Source organism: Phyllostomus hastatus, unplaced genomic scaffold, assembly GCF_019186645.2.
Source record: "Phyllostomus hastatus isolate PE091 unplaced genomic scaffold, TTU_PhHast_1.1 phas_scaffold_501, whole genome shotgun sequence".
In the NCBI taxonomy this organism is placed as follows: Eukaryota; Metazoa; Chordata; class Mammalia; order Chiroptera; family Phyllostomidae; genus Phyllostomus; species Phyllostomus hastatus.
The window spans coordinates 9,868,696-9,893,656 of NW_025334033.1; the positions used below are offsets into that span (position 1 = coordinate 9,868,696).

The 24,961-nt window shown below is 60.7% G+C and overlaps 3 protein-coding genes and 1 pseudogene across 4 annotated transcripts in view; 2 read left to right on the forward strand and 2 right to left on the reverse strand.

Moving 5' to 3' along the window:
• JMJD7 (jumonji domain containing 7) lies at positions 1 to 7,195 on the forward strand. Its single transcript, XM_045822318.1, has 8 exons — positions 1 to 83; positions 4,520 to 4,673; positions 4,748 to 5,001; positions 5,313 to 5,369; positions 5,837 to 5,932; positions 6,176 to 6,252; positions 6,438 to 6,597; positions 6,712 to 7,195. Exons 1-8 carry the CDS (start codon positions 20 to 22, stop codon positions 6,798 to 6,800), a joined length of 951 nt encoding a protein of 316 aa, XP_045678274.1. The 5' UTR covers positions 1 to 19; the 3' UTR covers positions 6,801 to 7,195.
• Positions 1,082 to 2,766, reverse strand: LOC123808296 (annotated as a pseudogene).
• A 781-nt stretch (positions 7,196 to 7,976) lies between the features above and the next one.
• PLA2G4B (phospholipase A2 group IVB) lies at positions 7,977 to 18,327 on the forward strand. 2 transcript variants are annotated; one of them, XM_045822317.1, is made up of 20 exons: positions 7,977 to 8,283; positions 9,440 to 9,512; positions 9,822 to 9,958; positions 10,101 to 10,232; positions 10,589 to 10,629; positions 10,822 to 10,864; positions 11,103 to 11,157; positions 11,465 to 11,592; positions 11,861 to 11,944; positions 12,224 to 12,261; positions 13,146 to 13,281; positions 13,979 to 14,115; positions 14,382 to 14,604; positions 14,700 to 14,817; positions 15,100 to 15,237; positions 15,405 to 15,509; positions 15,678 to 15,857; positions 16,155 to 16,321; positions 16,872 to 17,055; positions 17,188 to 18,327. In XM_045822317.1, exons 1-20 carry the CDS (start codon positions 8,275 to 8,277, stop codon positions 17,397 to 17,399), a joined length of 2,340 nt encoding a protein of 779 aa, XP_045678273.1. In that variant the 5' UTR covers positions 7,977 to 8,274; the 3' UTR covers positions 17,400 to 18,327. The 2 variants fall into 2 exon arrangements, with proteins under 2 accessions (XP_045678273.1, XP_045678272.1); XM_045822316.1 differs by having other exon boundaries at positions 7,978 to 8,283; positions 16,869 to 17,055.
• Positions 18,328 to 24,961, reverse strand: part of SPTBN5 (spectrin beta, non-erythrocytic 5) — a 54,379-nt gene continuing 47,745 nt past the window's right edge. The window contains 12 exon segments of the mRNA XM_045823387.1: positions 18,328 to 19,395; positions 19,627 to 19,720; positions 20,920 to 21,005; positions 21,129 to 21,220; positions 21,700 to 21,772; positions 21,952 to 22,022; positions 22,024 to 22,185; positions 22,534 to 22,638; positions 22,807 to 22,983; positions 23,231 to 23,420; positions 23,597 to 23,814; positions 24,044 to 24,199. Of these exon segments, the coding sequence (XP_045679343.1) occupies positions 19,236 to 19,395; positions 19,627 to 19,720; positions 20,920 to 21,005; positions 21,129 to 21,220; positions 21,700 to 21,772; positions 21,952 to 22,022; positions 22,024 to 22,185; positions 22,534 to 22,638; positions 22,807 to 22,983; positions 23,231 to 23,420; positions 23,597 to 23,814; positions 24,044 to 24,199 (1,584 nt within the window). The 3' untranslated portion in view covers positions 18,328 to 19,235.

Sequence of the window (24,961 nt, forward strand, 5' to 3'; positions counted from 1 at the left end):
GGGCTGTGGCGTCATCATTATGGCGGCAGCGGCTTTGGACGCCGTACGGAGGGAGTTACAAGAATTCCCGGCGGCTGTAAGAGGTGAGTGGGTTTGCTCAGGCTGTGGTGTCCTGGCGTTGGCTGCGAATCAGTGTCAAGATGCGGGAGGGGCCGTGGGCATGCCAGGGACCGGATTCCGGAATCGTGTGGCACTGGTGCTTCCTGGACGCAGACGCAAGGCCATCCCCTCGAGGAGCGAGGAGTGCACATTCTCGTGCACGTGACAGGTTGATGCCTCTTCTCTGATCACTCCCATGTCGATCCTCCTCCGAAGCCGCGGGGAGGAGGGTCTCAGCACCTCTCCTCTCATGTTTGTATGCCCTTGTGGCTTCCTGGAGTGACTAAGTTTGGGCACTGTCCTGTTTCCCACAGCCAGCCCCGCACTGAGTAATCGGGGGTGTGGTGTTCCCTTCCCACCCTTTCCTGTCGGGAAGTCTTTCAGTTGGTCAGATTCTCTCTCTTTGAATTCCTACTGGAACTCTGTTTAAGAACAGACAGTTCTGCAAGCTGGGGGCTGCGCAGAGCTTGGGGAGAATTGGGGGCAGCTGTACGAGTGATCCCTGTCTCTCCGCTGCTAGGTTTTTGTTTTTCGCTCCCCTCTTTCCCTTCCTCTCCCCCTCCCTTCACCAGTGAATAGAACATGGGCACATGGTTTAAAAAACAACGGTTTTATAACATAAAGTAAGCTTTCTTCCCATTCCAGACTCCAGTTTGCATTCTTCCAAAAATACTGTTTATATCTACATACATATTACCTCCCTTTTAATACAAATGATAGCCTGCTAAACACACTTGTCTGCATTATGTGTCTTGGAGATCATTCCATATTCCTGCACTTCAGTCTTTCTCACACGTGGATACTAGTGCTGTAATATACTTAATGGTAGGCATGTAGGTCATTCCCAATCTATTATTTCAGTAGTGCTGCAATGAATACTTTGAGTGTTCATTTAACAAATACAACCATGTGCCACATGTGAAGATAATTTCGTTGTTGTGCAAACATAGAATGTGTACACAACCCTAGATAGTATAGCCTACTACTATAATTGTATGTGCTGTGCATACTTGTATGTGACTGCCGGCGTCACCACAAACCTTATGGGACCACCATTGTATTTATGGCCTGTCATTGACCAAAACATTGTTACATGTAGCCTGTGGCTGTACTTAAGCACTCCAGTGGGCCAGGCTCTGTTCCGTGGATTTAGGATTCATCACTGAGCAAAACCAGTCTCTGCCCTCACAGAGCTTGCAGTTCTAAGTGAGGAGACAACAGTGAGCCATAGACACACTCAGTTGAGGAGGTTCCGTATAGGATGAGTGCTACGGGGGAGAAACAAAGCAGAATGATGGACCTTGGGATGTGGGGGTGGAGGGCAGGCTACACATTTAGTTTTATTTTTTATTTAATCTTTTTTTTTGGTTGTCAAATGACCTTTAATTGAAATATTTTCATTTGTAGTTCTTAACTAGCCGGGCATCCCCCTGTACCACTGTTGATGTCATCTATGATGTCACGAGGGTGGCGGCCATCAACATTGCAGCCCACAGAGTGGGCTGTCCCCAGGATCTCGTTAATGGTTCCAGAGAGTTCTCTAGCTGAAGATCAGTGCCGCATCTGACGGGCAATGTTGACAATCTCACCAAGAGTGATAGTTCCACTGTGCTTAATGTTTTCTTCTTTCTGTCTTGTGGTGGTTCTTTGAGGGCTCTGATGATCAGGGCAGAGGCAGAAGGCACTGCCTCAATCTGGGCCTGTCTGTTCTGTGTGGTCAGTTTCACTGTAATCCTCAGACCTTTCCAATCACGGGTTGCTTTGGCGATGTCATCACCAACCTTTTCTGGAGATAGGCTCACGGGGCCGATCTTGGGGGCCAGGGCAGATGTGGCACCGACTTCCCTGCTGGTGCACCTTAGACATATGACTTTGATCTCATTGGGGTTGAACTTCGGCAGCTTGGTAGAAGTGGCTGGTGTCGGATGAACCGAGATTTGGGTTGACTGAAGAAAGTTGCACCTTTGCCTCCTTTGAGCTGAAAGATGAAAGCTGATTTAATCTTTATTGTATTTTTTTCCCCATTACCATTTAGTCCCCTTATATCCCTCTCCCTCAGCAATCCCCACAGTGTTGTCCATGTCCATGAGTCCTTTAGATTACACACTTAAATGATATGGTCAGGGTAGGCCTCCTTGATAAGATGACATTAGCGCACAGGCTTGAAGGAGGGAGGGAGGGAGCTGTGCAAACACCTGAGAGAAGGGCACCAGGTGAAGGGCATGGGCGGGCAGAAATCCTGCAGTGGGAGTGTACCTGGTGGTTCAAGGGACAGTGAAGAGGCCCATGTGCCTGGAACAGAGTCTTTGTGCACAGGTGTGAGTATGTTTGTTGGCTAAATTTCTATCAGAAAAGTTGGGCCAAAGGAATTGTTTGGGTTCCTTTTGAAATTCCCTCACTTGGAAGCCCCAGGAGAAAATAGTAGCCCATTCTCTACAAGAAAACTATTAAATGGTAAGAAAGTAAAACTAAAGTAGCTGCAGAAAGTACAAAGGGTTAAAAAACAGTTGTGATGTACTTTAAAAGTCCTAGTGAGAATCATAGGGAGATTCACTGAGCCCCACATCTCCACCCCCCGCAGGGCGACTGCCTAGATGGGCTGGCGTGGCCAGGAAGGCCCTCTGCCAGCTCTGTCCTCCGCTCCCTCATCTGCCGGGCAGGGTCCATCTTACCCTCTTGCCAGCGGAGCAGGCACACGTGCCAGCTCTTTCCTTTTCAGTTTTCCTGGGCCCACCAGGGTCTGCCTTCCCACTCAGTTCCAATCTTGGATCTGATGACCTTCACTTTCTGACTGATTGCAAGGCAAAGACACTGGAGAGATGCAGCTGTGAGAGATGGAGCGTGACCTCAGAGGTGAAAATGAATGCAGTGGCTGCTTGGAGCAGGACGCAGCCCCCCATTGGGGGCTGTGACATTCAGGCTAGACCTCAAGGATAAAAATAACAAAGCAAAGCCCTGTACCCTTTTTAAAAGCTAGGAGAAAGGCATTCCAGTCTGAATGAGTGGTAGGAACAAAGTTTCGTACTGCCTCAGTAGTGTGTGGTGACGTGCAGGCACCAGATGAGGAAACCAGACCGGAAAAGTAGGTTGGGCCTGAGTGCATGCCAAGGCAGACAGTGTGTCATAAGGACGAGTGGTAAGTCATCAAAGGACTTTTTTGCTTGAGGTGTGACCAGGTGAGATTATATTTTAGGGAGATGACGGGGGCCGGGGTGAGGGATGCTTTGAGAGGGAGCAGAATTAAGCCCAAGAAACCAGCTAGTTCACTGCAGCAACCATCCAACCAGGAGCTGTTGGAGACTTGAATTTAACCATTAAGCAAATATTTACTGAATGCCTACTATGTGCTCAGTATTATTCTAGGTCCCTAGGATGCACCAGTGAACAGGACAAACATCCCTGCCCTCTTGGAGCTTACATTCTACCAGGAGACCAATAAACAATTTGGATCAGTGAAATACATAGTATGTTAGATGATGATACATGATGGGGAGAGAGGAAAGTAAAGGAAGGGGCATGAGGATTATTGGCAGGGTATAGTTTTTAAGCAGGTAGTGGGGTGGGTGGGTGGGGGGAGTCTTACTGAAGTGACATTTGAGGACTCGAAGGAGGGAGGTGAATGTGGATACCAGCAGAGGAAAGAAGGAGGGGGTAGTTTGAGAGACACAAGAGGTAGTAGAAGCAGTAGGGCTTGGAGACAGTCAATAGGCTGACTGGGGACGGGAGAGGGAAGAGTCAGGAGAAGAGAGGTTTATTAAGGTGGCACAGGACTGCTGGAGACTTCCGCACAGGCAGCATGCTGTGCTCCCTGCTCAGGGCTCCTGGCGGCCTGGTGTCTGAGGACGGTGATGCTGCTTTTCCTCCTGTGGTTTTGTGAGGCAGTCTGTCTCCCCATTTGGTTGTAAGCTTCCTGCGATGCTGATTGGATCATCCCTTGATACCGCTGCACTGGCCAGGCCCAGTGCTGAGTGCATCCTAGGTGCTCAGTAAATATCACTGTTCGAGAGTGCTTTCCAGAGCCTCAGCCCCCCTCGCCAGCCTCGGGGCCTCAGCTCTACTCATGCCGGAGCTCCCAGTACCACCCAGTGGCTGCCTTTCCTAATGGATGCTGGGAGGTCAGCCACTCCAGAGTGGGAAAGCTGAGAGTCAGACATGGTCCCATGGAGGGTGTGGGTTATGGACTGAGCAGCAGCCCCTGGCCCTGTCGGCTTCTGTGGCCCATAATCATGTGCTTGTGGGTATGTCACGCTCTCTCCCTTAAATTTCCTGATTGTCTGGGATCCCATGGTCACCAATGGGCATTGTCTAGAGATACAGTGTGACCTGCCCAGGGAGGGCATCCCTTGTGCAGACGGTGGGGCAGCGACTGGGTGCTCTTGGCTTCATCTCTCCCTCGCCCCCGCTCTCTTCTTTCTCTCAGAGCTCAGCGTGCCTCTTGCTGTGCCCTACCTGGACAAGCCCCCACCTCCACTTCACTTCTACCGGGACTGGGTCTGCCCCAATAGGCCCTGCATCATCCGCAATGCCCTGCAGCACTGGCCGGCCCTCCAGAAGTGGTCACTCCCCTACCTCAGGTTGGGGCTGCCCCGGCGGGATATGGGCGGTGCTTTGTGGCATCTGGGCAGAAGCCGAATGTCCGTTCTTCCAGAGCCAGAGTGGGCTCCACGGAGGTGAGTGTGGCTGTGACCCCAGATGGCTATGCGGATGCTGTGCGAGGGGACCGCTTTGTGATGCCTGCTGAGCGCCGCCTGCCTCTGAGCTGTGTGCTCGATGTGCTGGAGGGTCGAGCCCAGCACCCAGGAGTCCTCTATGTGCAGAAGCAATGCTCCAACCTGCCCACAGAGCTGCCCCAGCTGCTTCCTGATCTGGAGCCCCATGTGCCCTGGGCCTCTGAGGCGCTGGGTGAGTGAGCAGATGCGGGGGCCCTGCTTACTCTCTCCCGTCAGTGGTGACTTGCCCACACTCTGGGCCCCACGGGGTTAAGTGTTGTGCACTAAACCCTCAGGTTCCCAGGCCTCAGCTTTCCATCAATAAACTACTGAAGATTGCTGCCCCTCGCCAGTGGCCCACCTCTACCCTTTCTCCCTGCTCCCTTCCTGCGACCCCTCTGCTCCCCACCCAGGTTCTGGCCCGGCATCACTGTAAGGTGGTTATTCCCAGCCTGGCCTTTGGGACACCCTCTTTTAATTCACCCTCTTTCCTCTGACCTGCAGGAAAGATGCCTGATGCTGTGAACTTCTGGCTGGGAGAGGCAGCTGCCGTGACATCTTGTAGGTATCAGGTGGGGAGGAGACCAAGAGTGGAAGGTTAGGCCTGGCTGAAAGTTAGACTGACTTTCCTCTAAGATTCCTTCTGGGGTTCTGGGCTCGGACACAAGAGAGGGCCTCCTTTGACAGCTCAGGTGGGGACAGTACCCTCGGCATGTGGGGTGGAGGGCACTGTTTCTTCTAGGTCCCTAGAAAGCTTCCCAAAGACCAGCTAGGCCAGGGAGTGAACTCAGGAGAGCCCTGTTTGCTAGAATTTCCCTCTTGGTGGAGATGAGCCCAGGGCCTGGCAAGTGTCAAGTCCCCGGAGGGCAGAGATCAGAAATGCCAGAAACCTGCCAGCTTTCCCCTCAACCCTCCTCTGACACAGTGTGCTCATCTCTCACACGATAGCCATCTTGGGGTGCAGGGCCCCAGCATGATTGTTTGCCCCCTCCTGTGCCCTGCCCTCGGGGCCCCCTTTGTGTTGGCAGTGCATAAGGACCACTACGAGAACCTCTATTGTGTGCTCTCGGGAGAGAAACACTTCCTGCTACATCCACCCAGTGACCGGCCCTTCATCCCCTACGGTAGGGACTTGGCCTGCAGGTTCTGCAGGAGCACTAGGTTCTGGGGAGCAGGCAGCCCAAGGTGGAGGGAGGTCAGCGAGGGCCCTGGGCAGGCTCGCACCCTAGGCCAGAGTTGTGGGCTCTGTGTTTCCACTGCACTAGGGCTCCTGACCTTCTTGCCCCTGTGACCAGGGGATAAGTAAATGGAGCTGGCAAGCCACAGGCCACTTGAGGGGTCCCACACCTTTCTCCCTCTGGTTTCAGAGATGTACATACCAGCAACCTACCAGCTAACTGAAGACGGCTCCTTTGAGATGGTGGATGAGGACACCACAGAGAAGGTGTTTGCCTTGTTCCTGGGCCCCAGGGAGGGAAGGGTAGGAGCCTGGGCTCTGAGGAGCAGGCCCAGAAGAGCTGGGGCATCCTGGTGCAGAGCAGGGCAGAGCTTGAGGTGTTTACCTTTGGAGGAGACAGAGTTGGAGGGCCTGGGCCTTAGAGCCTGTCCTGGCATCCACTGTGTCTGCAGGTGCCCTGGATCCCACTGGACCCATTGGCCCCAGACCTGGCTCGGTACCCCACCTACAGTCAGGCCCAGGCCCTGTGCTGCACAGTGAGGGCTGGTGAGATGCTCTACCTGCCAGCCCTGTGGTTCCACCATGTCCAGCAGTCCCATGCCTGCATTGCTGGTGAGGAGCTGCCCGTCACCCGGCGGCAGGACCAGCAGGGCATCAGACGGACGGGTGAGGGGGGCTGTGGGTGAGTAGGGGGATCCTCATGCTCACACCTCGTTCTCTCTGCAGTGAATTTCTGGTACGACATGGAGTATGACCTCAAGTACAGTTACTTCCAGCTGCTTGACTCCCTCACGAAGGCCTCAGGCCTTCCTTGACTGATGGAGCCTGGTGAATACTGTTGCCAAGGACAGCTCATGGAAAAGGTCGTTTCCCTCTTGGGCCAGGTGAATTCTGGAGGCAGCTTAGAGTCCGAGTGTGCTGGCTCCTGGCCAGGCTCAGCTTGCAGTCAGCTCTGCTGGATCTCCGGGGGCGGTCTGGAGGGCCCGGGGGCACCAGGCGGGTATGGGTGTGGGCTCCCCCAGGGGAGGCAGTGGCTCAGCCTCACACCTCTGTGACCCGGGCTGTGTTCATGCCTCAGAGCATTGGTGTCCTGTCTGTAAAACAGGCAGTGACTGTTCTGCCTCACGGAGTGTTGTGAGGCTGGAGATAGTGTCTGTAGGGGTGGCGTGGGGCCAGCCCAGAGGATGCTTCAATAAAAAGATAGCCGTGACTCATGTGTGCTGATACTTCCTCTTGACGTCGCCGTTTGTGGTCTGGCAAGGGCTGGAAGGTGCAGGTAAAAATTTCAGGGTGACTCTGACTGGGGGTGAGGGCTGGGTCCAGGCCTGGCCCGAGGAGCTCTCCGGTGCCAGGACTGCCCCATTCACGACTGCGCTCCTGCCCGTCGTGGCAGGGGGCCCGACCCCAGTCTCATCGCGATGCTTTGGTGCAGGCCTCCTTGGTTGGGGCCTGCCTGTAAAGCTCCTCCTAGCCTTTTCTCTCCTTTCCTCCTGCTCTGGGGCAGCCGGTGGGGTCTGGTGCCTTGAGGGTCACCCCTGTCCCTCCTATAAGAAGCATAGGTAGGAGGGGACAGAAGCTGCTGCCCACCCCCCCACCCCACCAGCCCAGCCCTGGAGGTGAAAGAGCCCCCTCTCCTGAGTGCCATCCCATAGGCCGCAGCCGCGATCACCTGGCACTCAGCTCCAAGGATGGAGGCAGCTGGCTTTGCAGGGCTGTTTCATAGAACAAACCACACCCCTGCCAGGTCATCACCAGGCCCGGGGCACTCCTCTCAGATTGGCCAACCATCCCAGTCAAGACTGGGTATTCCTGCCATACCGGCACTGGGAGGTTGGGAAGGGCCCTGCCGTGGGGGACGTGGCTCTTCCTCTTCCGCTTGCTGCTGCCCTGGGCCCGCCCACTGCTTTCCAGACCTAAGTGGTCCCTCCAGGAAGACAGTGAGCTCTGACAGCGAGCTCTCCTGGGGCTCTCCTCTAGGTGAGGAGGGAAAGCAGGGCTGGTTGGGTGGGCACACAGGTGGTGATGGCTGGAGAGAACGGATTTCGGGGATGTTAAGCCACCACCACAGGGAGGTCAGTGGCTTCATACAGTTTTAAGATGCCTCATTTCCTGGACAGGTGGATGGTCCAGGAATGAGTGTGGGGCTTGGGTGGAGCGGAGGCAGCTGGGAGGGACCAGGGAGGAGCTTGGAGTCAGCTGGGATATCCCTGGTGCTGGATTACCCCTCTGACAGTCCTCAGTTTTCCGGCCGCCGCCAGCCATTCCTTGCTCCAGAGGACTCTCAGCCTCATGGCTCTGGTAAGGCAGGTGGAGAACTGGGCCCGCGCTCTAACCCCTGGCCTACCCTTAATGCTGTTCTTAGCAGAGCTGTGGGCTTCTTGGCCTGGTGCGGTGCGCAGAAGCCAGGGAAGAGGCAGGGTCTTGGGATGAGGGGCCATCCTGGGTTCCTCTTGCCCCTTGGGATAGGCTCCGAGCAGAGCTCCCTGGCGCCATGGACCTGGGCCCTGGTGGCTCAGGCTCCCCGCTGCTGTGCTGGGGCCTCAGAAGGCAGTGGCTGCTCCACGGCTCCTTCCGACTCAGCTGCTTGGGTGTGGGGGGGCCCGGGGCTGACACTGATTGATGAGCTTCCCCGGCCCTTCTCTGGACTCCGTCAGGGCCCTCCCTGAGGTGGGTTGAAGGCCAAAAGGAAGGACTGGTTGGCACAGGTCTCTGCCTCGGCAGCCTTCCAGCGTCCACACCTCAGACCCAGGGTTGTGGTTTGGATGGAGCCGCCGGAGAGCCGTTGTTAGCCTGACCTGGTCGGATGGGAAGGACAGGACGACCTGTGGGCAGTGTGACCTGGTGGTTGCTGTCTCTACCTTAGCAGACAGCCCATTCCCAGAATTGTTCCCTGGCCAGGGGTGGGGAGTCTGGAGGTGGGGAGCGGCTCAGACAGGGGCCCGAGGCCAGGCTGGGGCCCTGACGTACCTCTTCCCTGGGCCCCCGCTGCCCAAGACCAGCCTCAAGCCTGCTTATTAAGGGTGAGCTGGGGATGTGGGTGAAAGGAGACCAGACTAGCACCTGGAAGCAGGTGAGTGTGGGGACTGAGAGCGCAAGCCTGGAGCTGCCTGGTCCAATCCTGGACTTGAACCTTGGGCCAGTGACTGCTTAGTCCTCCTGCCTCGGTCTCCTTGTGGGGTTGGTCACAGGTGGTCCCTCCACACAGGGTGTCTATGTGAGTGAATGAATCGCTGCACAAGAAGACTGGCTCAGAGCCGGCCCAGAGCAGTATATCAGCGTTGACAGGCGGCGTCAGCAGGGGTCACAGCCTCCGTCCCCTGCAGGGCTGTGGTAGGCAGGCCTGGGCCTTGTGGTTCAGGATTAGGCCTCGAAGGGTCTCCGTAGCCTCCCCTTAGGCCCTTGTCTCCTTTGGGTCTCTCTGCCCACAGCACACCCAGCCCTTTCTCCTCTGCAGGTGAAGGTGCCCGGGACCTGCCTGCTCACTGTCCGTGTCCTGCAGGCCCGTGGCCTGCCCTCCAAGGACCTAGGTGAGTGCTGGGCCCAGGGTGGGTGACGGTTATGCCAGTGCAATCAGGGTGGGCAGGGGCAGAGGGAAGAGGTGTGAGTAGGGCTGGGTGTGCAGGGGCCTCCCGGAGAGGGCACCGAGTGGGGGTTCTGGGTGGGAAGTCATGGCGGGGACTCTGCCTCTGCTCTTCCTGCCTCCTGACCCAGCCCCATTCCTTGGGTCTCTAGGTCTTCCTGGGCTGCCTGTGATGGAAGGACGTGGGCTTTGGGTGGCCAGGCTGGGAAGGGCCCTTGGCTGTCCTTCACCAGGTGCTCGTTCTTCCTTCCCACAGTGACCCCCTCTGACTGCTATGTGACTCTCTGGCTGCCCACAGCCTGCGGCCACAGGCTGCAGACACGCACAGTTAAGAACAGCAGAAACCCTGTCTGGAATCAGAGCTTCCGCTTCCGAATTCACAGCCAGCTCAAGGTGGGTGGGCCTGGAGTCAGCCCCGCCCTTCTCGCTGTCTCTGTCCACTGCCCCTGTCCCCTCCCGGCCTTTCATCCCCTGCCCCAGCCACCTTCCTATCCTACCCCTCCTCCCTGCAGCCCCTCCCTCTGTCCCCTTCCAGAACGTCGTGCAGCTGCAAGTCTTTGACCAGGACCTTCTGACCAGCGACGACCCTGTGCTGTCGGTGCTGTTTGATGTGGGGACTTTGCGGGCTGGGGAGTTCCGCCGAGAAATCTTCCCCCGGAACCCTCAGGCAAGGCTGCATGCACCCAGGGCAGGGGAGGGCCTCCACCCGGGGGAGGGGAGATGGCTTGTGAGGCTTCCCTGGCTTCACAGAGGCCTCTGCCAACCAGTAGCTGCAGTCCCCTGAGAAGCAATCCTGTCCCCAGCCCTCTTTTTGACACCTAAGCCAAAGGCAGCTCTCATGGGGCAGCCCAGAGGGGGTGGACAGAGCAGCCTGGCCGTGGATGGTGGCTCTCCCCGCCAGGCCCAGCAGCCCCAGCTGGCGTCTGGTTGGAATCTGCCCTGTCACGCTCTCTTCCCCACTCCTTCCCCTCTCCCTCCCCGCCACCTCTCTCTCTCCTCATTCTAACTGGCTTCTCTCTCCAGGGTGAGCAGCAGCTGGAAGTTGAATTTCGGCTGCAGAGCCTGTGAGTCGGGACCATGGGACAGTTCCCGGGTGGGAGTGTGTCCCTTCTGGGAAGGTCAGGGCCCAGTGCACCCGGAACCGATACCCCTCCCTGGCAGCCACCCAGCGGCAGAGGAGGAATGCCCGGGCCCCCTTGGGGGTGCGCACTGGGGAACCTGGGCTCCCACTGAGGATCACCGGGGCCTCTTTTCAGGACCCACTGTGTTGAGCAGCTCATCAGTAATGGCATCCTGGTGGTGAGTTAAGAACCCTCCCTCAAGCCATCTGCTTGCTGTCCTCCCCGAGCTTCAGGCCCACCCCGGGGTCCGGGGGGCACCCTGGGATTTCAGTTTCTCAAGAGGCTACAACCTCCAGCAAGTGTTCAGTCACTTGGGCCACCGTCACAAAGTGCTGAGGGACAAGAACCAGGGTGCCGGGAGGGTGGGGGCCTCTCATGGGAAGGGTTTGTGTCTGAGGGGCTCTCTTATGACTCAGGCCCGGGAGCTCTCCTGCTTGCATGTCCGACTGGAGGAGACTGGGGGCCAGGAGGGTGAGTCCCTGACCCCTGGGATAGCCCTCACACTTGTCTTCCCCTTTCAAGGGGAGCCTGGCGGGGGCCTTGCACTCGAGGCCCTCAGCTCTTGGGCAGGAGGAGGGGTTGGGGAGAAGATCCATACTGGGGCTTTTTCCCTTAGTCCTCAGAAGGGCTGTAGAGGGGGAAGTCCATCTCCAGCCTTGGCCTGGGCCACAGGTCCATCACAGTGGGGCAGAGGAAGTGCCCCCCATACCCCTTGAGCAACATGAGGGCCTCCGGGCTGAGATCCTATCCCCAACCTCTGCTCTGGTATTGTTTCCAGGGTCAGAAGGCAGAGTTCAGCTTGTGGTTCCCGGGTCCTATGAGGGTCCACAGGAGGCCTCCGTGGGCACCACCTCCTGCTTTCACTGCCCGGCGTCTTGGGAGCAGGAGCTGAGTGTTCGTCTGCAGGTAGCATGCCGTGCACTCCCGCCAGGGGCCCACAGAGCCTCCCTCCTCCTCTCAGCACTCCTCCCAGCCTGTCCCTCTGCTCACCTGGAGCCCCCCGACCCCTCTTCACTCCCTGGCAGAGTCAGGCACCCTGGTAGGAGTGCAGGGCTGATGCTGGCCTTGTGCCCCCCTTCCCGCTGCTTCTCTGTCACTCCCAGGGGCAGTTGGCAAAGTCCTTGACAGAAAGGAAAGGTAGAGAGCCTTAGTTTTTCCTTCACCCCCCTTGCAGGATGCCCCCCAGGAGCAACTGAAGGTGCCCCTGAGGGCTCTGCCCTCTGGCCAAGCAGTGAGACTCGTCTTCCCCACGTCCCAGGTACTGGTCACCGGAGGAGGAAAGCCAGATGCGCAGGCAGGGCCAGGCACCAGGCCTGGGGGAGCTGGCCTGCTTCAGTGGCAGCTTTGGTCCGCGGGCTGTGCCTTGGACACATGCTGGACCAGGCTCTGAGTGTCCCTGCCTTCAGGTGTCAGGCCTGGCCCCTGTGGAGGTGGCTGGGGCCCCGAGGGATCGTGGGGACACCATGGGGTGGGGCTCAGGCTGGGGTGAGAGGAACGGGTGGCCTGCCTTTGTGACCAGCGCATTCATGATTTTCAGGAGCCCCTGATGAGGGTGGAGCTGAAAAAAGAAGAAGGGTGAGAGTCCAGGCTGGGCACTGAGAAAGGTCACGGGGGGAAGAAAGCAGCCAGAGATGGTGGCCGAGGGCCGGCTGCACAGCCCGGAGGAGTGAAGGGAGAGATGGGGTGGCTTCCCAGCACAACCCCCTGCAATGGTCTCTTAGATGCCCAAGGGTCTCCCCAGGGTGTAGCACGATGTGTAGGGAACCTTAACAGTAAAGGCTCATTTTAACGTTTTCCTTGCATCTCTGCTTTAGTTGAAGTGGGTGTGTGCCTAGCCCAGTGCCTGGCACTTGGGAGGCACTTGATAAACATTTGGCTGGAGAAGCAGGTAGAAGGTTGGGAGAGTGTTTTGAGGCAGGGAGAGGGCAAGGAAACCAAGAGAAGACAGAAATCGAGCTACTTTGGGTGGCGGCTGTTGTGGGTGGACCTTAGCTAACCTTCGCGGGAGGAGGAGTCACTGGCCCTGGCCCTCCACGTGCCTGGGAGACTAGCCATTCACCACGAGGGCGTGGGAACACTGGTTCCCATCCCCTGAAGTGGTCACTTTTGGGTGGGCGAGGGAGAGGTGCTGAGAGGTGGCTGTGGATCTGTGCTGTTGGGTTGCACCCAGGGGCCCGTCTGCACCTGGGACCCTGGAGGGGCCTCTTTAGTCACCAGTGTTCCTAGTTCTGTGCATCTGCTTTGCTGTGTCCCTCATGTGCATCCCCGCTTGGTTCTGGGCTCACCCTTTCCCTGTGTCATCCAGCTGTTGCACTTCTGCCGGTTTGCAGGCAGAGGGGTGAGGGCCGGGGAGGGGAAGGAGGGAAGAGATGGCACTGGGCTTTTCAGGGAAGCAGACGCAGCTTCCCTTTCTCTGATGAGACCTGGGACCTGCCTCATGGACCCTTCTTCCCACTCAGTCCGAAGGAGCTGGCCGTGCGGCTGGGCTGTGGGCCCTGTGCGGAGGAGCGTGCCTTCCTGAGCAGGAGGAAGCCGGTGGTGGCCAAGGCCCTGAAGCAGGCCCTGCAGCTCGAGGGAGACCTGCAGGAGGATGAGGTCTGGGGCTGGGTGGGCCGGGCCCAGAGTCCCTGCCGAGTGCTGTAACTCGATGTTCTCTAACCAAACCAGAGTGGGTGCCGCCAGCCAGGCTGGGGCCCACCCCCTCTCTGCCTGTCCCTGCTTGCTGCCCTCTCCCTTGATGTTATCAGGGGATCGATCCTATCGAATTCTGAGCACTGCAGGAGACTCTTGGGGCTTGCATGCCGCCCCACTGGGCTAGCGTTCCTTCTCATTGTTTCTCGATCCTTGGCCTGGTCCAGGCTGTGAGATGGCCTGTGGGACGCACACTGTGGGGGCTGCCTGTTGGCCTGGCACAGCCTGGGCATCTCCTAGGGAGGTGACCCCTCCTTGCAAGAGGGAGAGGGGTGCCTACATGGGCGATTTTTGAGGTGGCCCCGTGGCTTCCAGAGGTGATGATCACCAGACTACTTAGGGGCCAGAGGTGAGGAGACGAGGCCTAGAACTTGCCTGGTCCATTTTCCCTGGAGTCCTTAAACCTGGACAAGCCCGACTCTCAAGAGGCCCCTTCTGACTAGACCCTCCTCTGCAGGCCTGGCTAGAGCTGACCCCAAGTGCCCCGATCAGATTTCCAGCAGCCTTAGCTGTGGGCGGGCTGAGCTTCCTACCTCGTCTTCCCACCGCTTGGCCTTCCCCTCCCTGAGGCCCCCTGAGGCCCAGCTGTCCTCTCTTTCAGATCCCAGTAGTAGCTATTGCAGCCACCGGCGGTGGGATCCGAGCGATGACTTCCCTGTACGGGCAGCTGGCCGCCCTGAAGGAGCTGGGCCTCTTGGATTGCGTTTCCTATATCACAGGGGCCTCGGGGTCCACCTGGTGAGCTGGTGGCGGACTGAGTACAGGAGCCTGGGAGTGGCCGGTTGGTCGTGGCAGGGGGAGTGGGTGGTGAGGCTCTCAGATGGCGTAGGCCTCTGTGACCAGTCGGAATGGCTGAGAACATGCGCGTGCCGGGGAGACAGGTGCTCGGGGCGGGGGGGGGGGGGGCCCTGGGAGGCGCCCGCCAGGCTGTTGTCCTAGAACAGAGCCCAGGGTGTGCGATAGGGCCCTCGAGTGATGGTCCCACTGGCTTTGGCTTTTTCCAGGGCTTTGGCCAACCTCTATGAGGACCCAGAGTGGTCTCAGAAGGACCTGGCAGGCCCCACTGAGCTGCTGAAGACCCAGGTGACAAAGAGCAAGCTGGGCGTGCTGGCCCCCAGCCAGCTGCAGCGGTACTGGCAGGAGCTGGCTGAGCGTGCCCAGCTGGGCTACCCGACCTGCTTCACCAACCTGTGGGCCCTCATCAACGAGGCGCTGCTACACGACGAGGTCCGGAGAGGGGAGCAGGCCTGGGTGGCGGGCGGGAAAGGCCCCGGACACCAGGAAGCCATGGCTTCAGGCTCAAATCATCACCCTCTCCCCAGCCCCACGACCACAAACTCTCAGACCAGCGGGAGGCTCTGAGTCGCGGTCAGAATCCTCTGCCCATCTACTGTGCCCTCAACACCAAGGAGAAGAACCTGACCACCTTCGAATTCGGAGGTGAGCAGCCTGGGTCTGAGTGAGACCCGTGCTGGCAGGGTGGGCAGGGGGAGGCGGGTGATACACCCACGTCTTCTGGGACAGGCCCCACGCTTTCCAGAGACTGTCATCCAGGCATTGGGGTGAGGGCAAGGGCCTCGGGTCTCAAGGCCAGAGTGCCAGCAGGAAGGCTGGGCCTCCGGGTCACCAGGCCGCCCTGACCTGAAGCCCGTGGTGGCTGTGTTGGGGCTGAGGGCCCTCAGGTTCTGGGCCCCACGGTAAGGCTGTGTGACTTCCTCACAGAGTGGTGTGAATTCTCCCCCTACGAGGTCGGCTTTCCCAAGTATGGTGCCTTCGTCCCCTCCGAGCTCTTCGGCTCTGAGTTCTTCATGGGGCGCCTGATGAAGCGGCTGCCCGAGTCCCGCATCTGCTTCCTGGAAGGTGCGGAGGCTGCAGGAGCGGGGGTGGCAGGGAGCCTGGGCCTGGGGAGGTGGTGGCTTTGACCTTCCCAGGTCAGTCCTGGAAATGTTTCCTGGTCCAGGGTGGGCCTGGGGGAAGGGTCAGGTGGTGACGGGATCGGGGGCTCTCTTCCCTGTGTGTCCCCTCAGGTATCTGGAGCAATCTGTATGCAGCCAACCTCCAGGATAGCTTGTACTGGGCCTCCGAGCCCAGCCAGTTCTGGGACCGCTGGGTACGGGACCAGGCCGGCCTGGGTAGGTGCCGGGACTCCTCGAGACAGTGCAGCGGGGCCGCCAGTGGGCTGGGTTCGGGGTAGGCGGGGCGGTTCTCAGGCCTTTCAGAGTCCACAGAGGCAGGGACAGAGGCCCAGGGGTATCCATTTCCTGCAAGACACCCCTCTTCCTCCCCTCCTGACTATGCAGATAAGGAGCAGATCCCTCTTCTGAAGACAGAAGAGCCTCCCACGGTGACCAGCAGGATCGCCGAGTTTTTCACCAACCTTCTGACGTGGCGGCCACTCACCCAGGCCACCCACAACTTTCTGCGTGGCCTCCATTTCCACAAGGACTACTTTCAGCACCCTCACTTCTCCACCTGGAAAGGTGTCTGCTTCTCGCCGGTCTCAGCTCTCCAGCCCTCCCCCGGCTGCCTGAACCTCGGGTCCCTGGTCCACACACCCGTACTCTGTAGCCCCTTGTCCCCAAGGCTGCTTGGAGTGAGAGTCCCCCTTTTCTCTCCTTATGTTGGGGATTGGGGCCCACCTTCCGGGCCTCAGGAAGTGGAGGTGCTGCTCCCGTGAGAGCAGGGCCGGCGGCACGGAGCTGGCACGAGGCTTGAGGGGCTGGTGGCCCGAGCACCTGTGACAGCTGCTTTCCACCCCGTCCCCCCAACCTTTCCAGCCACCAAACTGGATGGGCTCCCCAACAAGCTGACACCTGCAGAGCCCCACCTTTGCCTGCTAGATGTCGGCTACCTCATCAACACCAGCTGCCCGCCCCTCCTGCAGCCCGCCCGGGACGTGGACCTCATCCTGTCGCTGGATTACAACCTCCATGGAGCCTTTCAGGTGGGCTGTGGGCGGGCTCGGGAGGCGGTGGGAACCCCCAGCCTGGCCTGACATCCGGGCTCATGCCACCGGGGCAGTCTGCTTCGGCATCCAGGACGGTCCCACCTCCCCTTAGGGCCATGGCAGTGACGCCGTGTGCGTGGGAACTGCGTTCCTGGAGTCCTCAGCCGGGGAACCTCGCTCCGCTCAGCGAGTCGGAGTGCAGGGCATACTGGCCGTGTGTTTAAATTCACTGTACGTCCGGGTGCCCTTTGCTGTGCCGGTACACCCAGGGGGTCCTGGGGCCCCTGCCTGGGTTTCCTGCGGGTCCAGCGGAGGTCTCTGTCTCCCAGTTGCAGAACCTGGGCACTGTTGGCAGCCCGCTCGGCGAGGCCAGTGGGGCTGCAGCAGGAGCTGTCGGGTTCGAGCGGGTTTCCAGGCCTGGCCTGGCCTGGCGCTGCCGGGCCCAGCGGTCTGAGTTGGCCTTCGGGCGCTAAGTCCCGCGTGTGCGCACGGACAGCCACGTCTGGTCAGCATCCCTCTGACGCCACCCCTGCCCACCCTGTAGCAGCTGCAGCTCCTGGGCCGGTTCTGTCGGGAGCAGGGCATCCCGTTCCCGCCCATCTCGCCCAGCCCCGAGGAGCAGCGCCGGCCTCGGGAGTGCCACCTGTTCTCGGACCCCGACTGCCCCGAAGCCCCTGCGGTGCTGCACTTCCCCCTGGTCAGCAACTCCTTCCAGGAGCACTCGGCCCCTGGTGAGTCGCCGTCCCAGCCCCCACCTTGCCCTCCAGGTGCCCCCGCCCTGCCCCTCGCCCCACCGCCTCCATCCCTTAGGTCTCCCCAAAGGACGTGTTTCCCTGTGTGTCGGGCTGCTCTCTTTCCACTAGGCGTCCCCCGGACAGCGGAGGAGAAGGCGGCCGGGCAGGTGAACCTGTCTTCATCCAACTCCCCCTACCACTACTCGAAGGTGACCTACAGCCAGGAGGATGTGGACAAGCTGCTCCGCCTGACGCATTACAACATCTGCAACAACCGGGAGCGGCTGCTGGAGGCCTTGCGCGAGGCTGTGCGGCGGCGGAGGCAGCGCAAGCCCCAGTGACGGCGGCACCTGGCCCGGGGCCCCTGCCCACTGCCCCTGACTTTCTCAGGCTCCCTCCCGGCCTGCCTGGCCACTCTGGTTAAGTTAGAACAGAGACCATCGTCACCGGGCACTCCGAGAACTCCAGGGGTGCAGATGGCCCTGCCAGGGGCTCCCAGCCCTCTCAGGGGCCCCCTGCGGTCCGAGCACCACCCAGATGTGGCACTGAAGCCACCAGCAAGCCTGCCATGGACGCTGCTGGGTAGGTCGAGCCTTCTAACCAGCGTGGGAGCCTGGGCTCCGTGACGTGGGCCGGAGACGGCTTCCTTCCGAGGCAGGCGGAGACTCGGTGTGTCAGCGGGGCAGAGGTGGGCGCCCGGAGCAGCCCTGCCATCTGTGTGCTGGCCCACCCCCTCGCTACCCTGCGTAGTTGTACAGAGTGACATCGAGCGCTTTACACATTACAGAGGCCCGTGCCGACGTGAGGCGTTATCTGAGATTCTGTCATTGCTGCTAAGAAGGGACATGTTATTCCAGGCGCTTGGTTGCACAGGGCAAGGACTGGTTTAAAGAACAAACTGTCCCTGCCCCACCTCTCGGAGCCAGCCATCAGCAGGGGCTTCCCCTGAAACGAGGGTCATCTGCTCCCGACAAAGTAGGCAGGAGGCCACTGCGGCCTCTGGGGTGGGGAGAGGTGAGGGGGCGTCTCTGCTGTTGCAGCCCCGACCCTGCCCAGGTGAGCAGACTTGCAGGCAGTGAGAGCTGGCACCCCTGTTCCCACCTGGTCAGGGACCTTCGTGGTGTGGCCAGGGACTCAGTCAGGGGGCTGCTTCCCGTCCCACAGTGGGGGTGGCCAGAGCTGGGACCAGATGAGCCGAAGGGAAAGGCTAGAGGCATAGCTCCACCGAGCTCTGACCTTGGGTACGGGGTTGCGGGGGGGCGGGGGGGGGAATCTATTTCTTAACGAGGAACGGTCTCTTCCTGAAGTCAGTAGGGCCATGGGAGCTGAGTCTTGTTTTGGTCCCCGAGAGGGTGTCCTCACTTGTAGCCCCAAGGTTTGGTGGCGCCTCAGAGTTCGCTTCAGGGCCCAGGCCTGTGGAGGGGACAGGGCGGCAGAGTGAACCTGGGGCCTAGCTCCCCAGGCTGCCACGTCCCCTGGGACACCTGGCCGCCACCTCCTCACGGCCGGGTGGGTGTGGACACTAGGAGTGGGCATGGCTTGCGGGGCGGGCAGGAGATGGTTGGTTCTCCCTGCACCTGCCTGCCCTGGCCCAGCGGCTCTCCATCCCTGTCCTGGGCATGTGGCCGGAGTCACAGCAGGAGAAATGGCCGCCCGGGTAGCCCGAGAAGCCCCCGCGTCCAGGAGGACAAGGCCGCTCACTTGGCAGCACATCGCCTGAATCGTAGGTCAGAGCCCGCGGGCCCTGCAGGAGTGTGAGCGGACACTCCCCGAGACCGCGGCCGTGGCTGCCGCCCAGGGTGCCGTGGGCGCTCCCCCAGCCCCGGGCCGTTGTCTCTGCATGGCTGCCCTGTTCTCGTGCCTGTGTTACCACGTGTCTCTGTGCATGCATCTCTGACACTGGGTTTTCCCTGTGCGTGTGAATCTGTGTGTGGGCCTTGGGGTCTGTGGGTGTGTGTCTGGGCGATGTCCTGACTCCTGGTCTCTCAGGGACAGTGAGGCCGCCCTTTCTCCTTGGAGCAGGGACTGGGTGTGTGGACTGGGGAAAGCAGGAGGACGGAGGCACAGCAGGGGTGCAGGGGAGGAGGGGGAACAAGGAGCGAGGGCTGTGTGGACCCCAGGTGGCAGAGCCGGGCGGCCTCTCCCGCATGGGCAGAGGGACCCGGGTGCCTCTCACCTCAGCTCCGGCCTGAGCAGGAGCGGTGCTCGGAGCCTGGCGCAGCGTCCTCCTCAGGGCCGGCTGTCTGCGGGAGCTCCAGGGGCCGTGGGTGGCCGTCTGTGCACCCATGCGTCTCCCCAGGCAAGGAGGGCAAGGAGGACAGGACGCAGCCATGGAATCTGGCGGGGAAGGAGAGACTCGTGACCCTGATTCTACTATCGCTGCTGAGAGTGAGCAGGGGTCCCACCAGCTGGGGTGGGTGCTGGGCTTTTATTTCCTGGGGGTGGTCAGGTGGGGGTGACTCCACCCACTAGCAGTGTAGGGCTGAGTCTTGGCACCTCCACTCAGGAGGGCAGCGTCTGTGCTGCCGGTGGATGCCCAGGCCACCGCCCTCACGCCCGGCGCCCTACCTCAGCGGAGTGGCCATGCCGGGCACCTCCTCAGCAGCATGCTCAGTCAGGGGGTCCAGAGGTCTGGCTGTGAGCTCTGGGCTTAGACTGTGGGCTGCAGAGTAAGGGAAGGACCCCCGTCACCAGTCATGCCAGGCCTGTTGCCCAGCCAGCTGCAGGCAGAGTCGCTGCAGGCTCTCTCCTCCTGGCTGTGGTCTGGAAGTATTCTCCCCACCCTGCCTGGCCTAGCGATTCCTGTGCTGGAGTCCTAACCCCAAGGTGACACTAATGGGAGGAGCCTTTGGGTGGTGATTAGGTCTTGAGGGTGGGCCGTATAAAAGCCCCCAGAGAGCCCCGCCGCCCCTCCCACTGTGCGAGGACACGGGGAGGAGGCACCACCTGCAGCCAGAGGCCAACCCTCCCCAGACACCCAGTCTGTCCGTTCCTTGCCTTGGACTTCCCAGTCTCTAGAACTGTGAGAAATAAATGTCCGTTGGTTGTAACTACCCGGTCTGTGGTATTTTTGTTATAGCAGCCCAGACCGACTAAGACGCCCCCACTTCCAGAGGCCCCTTGACCACCAAACTTGGTCCATGTGGGGGTGCAGGCCAGGCACCCCTGGGGCAGGTCCCCCCAGTGCATCCCACCTTCTACAAGGCCAAATGTTTGCGGCTAAGAAACTCAAAACCCCTTGGGGATTCTGGAAGGGCAGTCTCAGGGAGACCCCAGGGGAGCACAGATGGTGAGGAACGGAGCCAGGAACCCAGAGACTGGGAGGGGCAGGGAGGGGCTCCTGGCAGAGCCCCAGCAGCCTCGGGATAGGCCCTGAACCGCTCCCTCCATGCAGAGGGCCCGAGGGGCTGCTTTCTAGGCATCCCGCGGATTAGCGGAGCCGGGCTTGGCCACTGTCTACGTCACCCCGCAAGGGAGGTGCGTTCAGGGTACGTGAGGACTTGAAGGGTGGAGAAGGCCCCAGGATCAGACAGAGTGGGGCCTGGAAAAGCCCACGAGGGTCCTGGATGGGCTCTGGGGCGTTGGAGCGACAGACTCCAAAGGAGGCTGATGAGACCAAGAGGCAACCCGGGAATCAAGCCTGGCCCCATCTCTGCTACTAATAAGCTGTGTGATTTTCAGCAAGTTGCTTATCCTCTCCGGGTCTTAAATTCTTTGCAAAAAGACAGTAAATCCCATTTACGTTGAAGGCTATATAGGTAGTAGATGCATAACTTCCAAGGATGAATAAAACACCAGCAGCTTGAAGCCGAGGGAGTCAGTGCACCCCCGCCCCACCCGCAGCATTCCCCTAGGGCCTACCTGCCACGCTGCCCAGGGCTCCGTGCCAGCGTTCAGCCTGCCCCTTAGACGCTGCTGCAAAGGGGGTCTCCGCCCCGCTGCTCAGCCTGCACCCAGACAGCCGTGGGTCAAACTCCCTGGCTCCAGCCCCTGGGGGGCCCCGCCTGCTGAGTCAGTGTCTGGGGCCAGCGCCTCTCCCCTGCTGCCCTCACCGCCCTCACTGCCCTCACCATGAGGAGGGAGTAAGTATCCTGTCACCACGGTCCCTTGGCCTCTCCAAGGGGGCTCCCACGAGGTCAAGGGTGGCTGTGGAAGCCATGGTCTGAGGAGAAATGACAGGCAGGGGTCACCATAACCGTCAGCTTTTTCCAGTGGGCCTTTGTCCTCTGTGCCTCCCCCCACTTCCCAGCACATGCACTGCCATCCTCCCCTGCTGGAACAGGCTTGGGGAGCGGCCCCCAAGACTGCATCATAGCTGCCCCAGGGGCTCGAGCTGGGCTGCGGAAAGAAGGCAGTGAGGTCGCACCAGCTGCACCAGGACCCAGGTTCCTAGGGTGGAAGGGGAAACCAGGCAGCATCTTACGAGGAAACCGGAAGAGGAGGAAGGGCAGCACTGCCCTCTGCCGTGGTGGGCAAAAAAGCTGGGAAGTGGCCCTGAGGAGAAACTATGCTCAGAATGGGGGGACCAGGGCAGTGCATCCCGAGTCCACAGTGCCGGGGGCCAGGTCCCCTGGCTCCCCGAGCCCCTCGAGTGGTTCTGTGGACGGGGGCTGCCCGGAGAAGGAGTCTCCTGGCACTTACCTGCCTACCCTCATGCAGGAGCTGCTGCTTAAGCTCCACAGGCCCCTCCATGGTAGGGGCGCCCCTCACATCTTGAAAGTATAAAATGGGGCCCAGGAAGCGTCAGGACCAACATGGGGGACAAGGAGGCCCCCTGTGCAAAGGCGGGTAGGTGTTTACTCCTCCAACCACACTGGCGACAAACCGCAGGCTCCCCCCCCCGCCCCCCCCCGCCCCCAGCCTCAGCACTGGCTCCTGGGTATGGCCCTTACCCCCATGGCCCCACTGGGACCCCGCTGCCTGGCTGCCTGCTCCAGAGAGACGGAGGTGGCTAAGGGTAGGTACGCACTGCCCAGCTGGGACACCTGGCTGCAGGTCCCCTGGCTCAGCCAGCTGTGCGCCTGGCCACCAGTTCCCAAGGGACCTGTGCTGGGGTGGGGGGGTTAGCCCACGGCCAGCTCTTCCCTGTTTTAGCCCCTTCACCTATTGTAGGAGCTTCAGTTCCATCTGGGGGAGGGGAGCAAGGTGAGCCAGGTCAGGGCGCTGAGGCCCTGGTAGTGTGTGTGTGCCCAGCCTCTCCTTCCCCCACCCTTCCCACCCAGACAGAGCCTGTTTCCCTGCAGCCTAGGAGACTTCCCTCTCGCCCCAGTCCACAGCGGCCACCCAGCCCACGAGGCTATGGGGGTGACAGCATACTGAAGCCGGCAAGGGAAAGAATGGGGTTTCCCTGAAGGGTCTGAGGTAGGCTCAGTGCCCTGGGGAGACCCTGACTGTCTCAGGCTGAGATTGGGACTGCTCCCACCACCAGCCCTCAGGCCCCATATCCTGGGGGTCCCTCGCCCCAGCCTCGCTCACCCCTGCCTTCCTCTGCAGTTGGACAAACTTCTCCTCCTGGGCCGCCAACAGCTTTTCTAAGTCCTGGTGTCTATGGAGCAGCAGCTCCACATCGGACACCGAGTGCTGGGGAGAAGCAAGCCAGTGTGAGGCCCAGCCCTTGGGGGTTCGAGAGCCTTCCCCTTGCCCTCTGCAGCCGGCCTGGGTGGCCAGTGGAAGCAGGACCAGTGGGAGCTGCCCTTGGCCAGAGCTGCTGGCTGGAATGGCGGGCAAGGGGGCAGGGCCTTGGCTCACCCCGCAGTTGGGGTCCAGCAGGAGATCCTCCCGGGAGGCCAGCCAGGCCTCAGCCTGCTCCAGCCCCTGCTGCAGTCTCTGCAGGTCCCAGCTCTCCCAGCAGCGTCTGCGTTGCAGGGCCCAGGCCTCCTCCAAGGCCCGCAGCTGCCTTTCCAGCTCCTGTAGACACTCTGTCACCTGGAGGGTTGGGAGCGCTGCGTGTGAGAGGCTGTGCAGAGCACCCAGGTGGGGCTGGGCTGGTGTGTGCACAGTGCCAGTGTCGAGGGAAGGCCGAGAGGCCTGGGCCCTCCCCTTCGGTCCCTCCCTCTCCGCCCCTGGCCTGGCCTTCCTCGCCCACTAGCTTCACTCCTGCTAGGGGTCCCGAGGCCTCGGGTGGTCAGGCTCTGTGCCCAGCTCAGAGCCAGGCCCACCTCTGCGCTCGTACCTCCAGGAACATGAAGTGGCCGTCGTCTACCAGCTGCCGCCCCTCCTGCCCCACGACCTGGGCTTGGAGGCAGTGCTCCTTGATCTCTTGCCCCAGCTCCTCGTGCTGCTCCAGGAGCCGCTCGGCCCCTGCCAGGTCCACAGCTGGCTCCGCTGAGGACACGAGCCCCTGCTTCTCCTGAGCCCATGCTCTGTGGGGCGGGCGGAGAAGGCTGCTGTTGGGGCCTGGAGGACAGCCTGGGGGTGGTGGGGAGGGCAGGGCAGGAGCCATGCAGGAGGAGGCAGAGTCCAGTTCCCCAAACAGCTAGGGTGACCCCCACCCCACAGGGCAGAGCTGAGCCAGCAGCTGGGGCCGGTTGCCACCTACAGCAGTTCTCGACAGCGTCCGAGGAAGGTGTGGCCTTGGACAGCCTGCTGCAGCTGCCGGCCCCGCTCCTGGGCCATCACAGCCAGCCTGGCCCAGGCCTCCTGCACCTCAGCCAGCTGCTGGGCCAGGCTTTCCTGAACCAAAGGTTGCAGCAGGCCCAGTCGGCAGGCCTCTGTCTGCATCTGGGCCACCTGCTTCTCCACAGCTGCCAACTCCCTCTGTCACCAGAACACAGGATCAGACCTCACTCCCTGGTGACCTGCCCAGGCCTCTCTGAGAAGTCCAGCTGTGCTTCCCATACTCTCCCAGGCCACCTCTTCTCTGCCCTGCAACCAGGGAGAGCAGTCCCCAGACTGGGAGGGTCCTTGCCTCTCACCGCTGGGGTCCCCTCACCCACCACCTTCTGGGAGTGGCTCAGACAGCAAGTCCACGGGGCGTGGCCCTCACCTCCAGGCGCCTGTGCTGCTGCTGCCGGGCCTGCACTGATGACAGGCTGGGCTCACAGGTGTCTCCTGACATCAGGTTGGTCTTCTCCTGTACCCAGCGTCGGAGCTCAGCCACTGCCTGCTGGAAGCCACAGACCTCACGGGCTGCAGCCAGATTCTGGAAGAGAGGGGGGCCTGCTCTTGAGTGGGCTTTTCCCCAGGGGCTTTTCTCTCCGGAGTCATGGCCTCCTGAGCTACCTCATGGTAAACAAGGAGGACCGTGGGGCTTGGTGACTTGTTCATGACTACCAGGCACAGAGAATATCCTAGACGTAGCAGCTGCTCCGTGAACCTGTGACGGGACTGATGCCGTGGTCGGGCCTCGGGGTCCGCCTGTGGGGCGGGGCTCTTCAGGGCACCACCACTCGGGGTGGGGGAAGGCAGAGATGGAGGCTCTGAAGCAGGTGGGGACGCGTCCACACCGGGGTGGGGGAGGCTGCTTGGGGGCGCCCACCTGGCTGAGAGCAGAGGGTTGGCTGAGGAGGTGGCTCCGGTGCAGACCCTGGGAGATGGCCCCTAGGGGCTGCAGGGCCTGTCGGGGCTCGAGGATCTGGGCTGCTTCTACAGAAACCACCAGCCGCGCCTGGGAGCTGGGTTGCAGGGAGCAGTGAAGACTTCCCCGCACCCAGACCCACTCAGAGCACTGAGGGGAAGAGCGAGTGAGCGAGCGAAGGAGCGTCTGTTGTGTGACAGCAAGATCACGCCCCGGCGAGTGTGTGTGGTTGCCGAGGAGAGACCAACAAGACATGCGTCTGAAGGGGAAGGGACTAGACGAGGAGCATGTGTGGGTGACCCACGGACATGGATAACAAGGCGGGAATTGACGGTGGAGGTGGGGGTGGGATGGGCAGAGGAAGGCAAAGGGGGAAACACTGGGACA

Excerpts from the sequence above, each read along its gene's own strand:
- JMJD7 (XM_045822318.1), top strand. The coding sequence starts at position 20 with ATGGCGGCAGCGGCTTTGGACGCCGTACGGAGGGAGTTACAAGAATTC. Across the intron at positions 4,674-4,747 it reads TGGTCACTCCCCTACCTCAG|AGCCAGAGTGGGCTCCACGG; the intron begins GTTGGGGCTGCC and ends CCGTTCTTCCAG. Across the intron at positions 5,002-5,312 it reads CTGGGCCTCTGAGGCGCTGG|GAAAGATGCCTGATGCTGTG; the intron begins GTGAGTGAGCAG and ends TCTGACCTGCAG.
- PLA2G4B (XM_045822316.1), top strand. Across the intron at positions 9,513-9,821 it reads CCTGCCCTCCAAGGACCTAG|TGACCCCCTCTGACTGCTAT; the intron begins GTGAGTGCTGGG and ends TCCTTCCCACAG. Across the intron at positions 17,056-17,187 it reads CCAGGAGCACTCGGCCCCTG|GCGTCCCCCGGACAGCGGAG; the intron begins GTGAGTCGCCGT and ends TCTTTCCACTAG.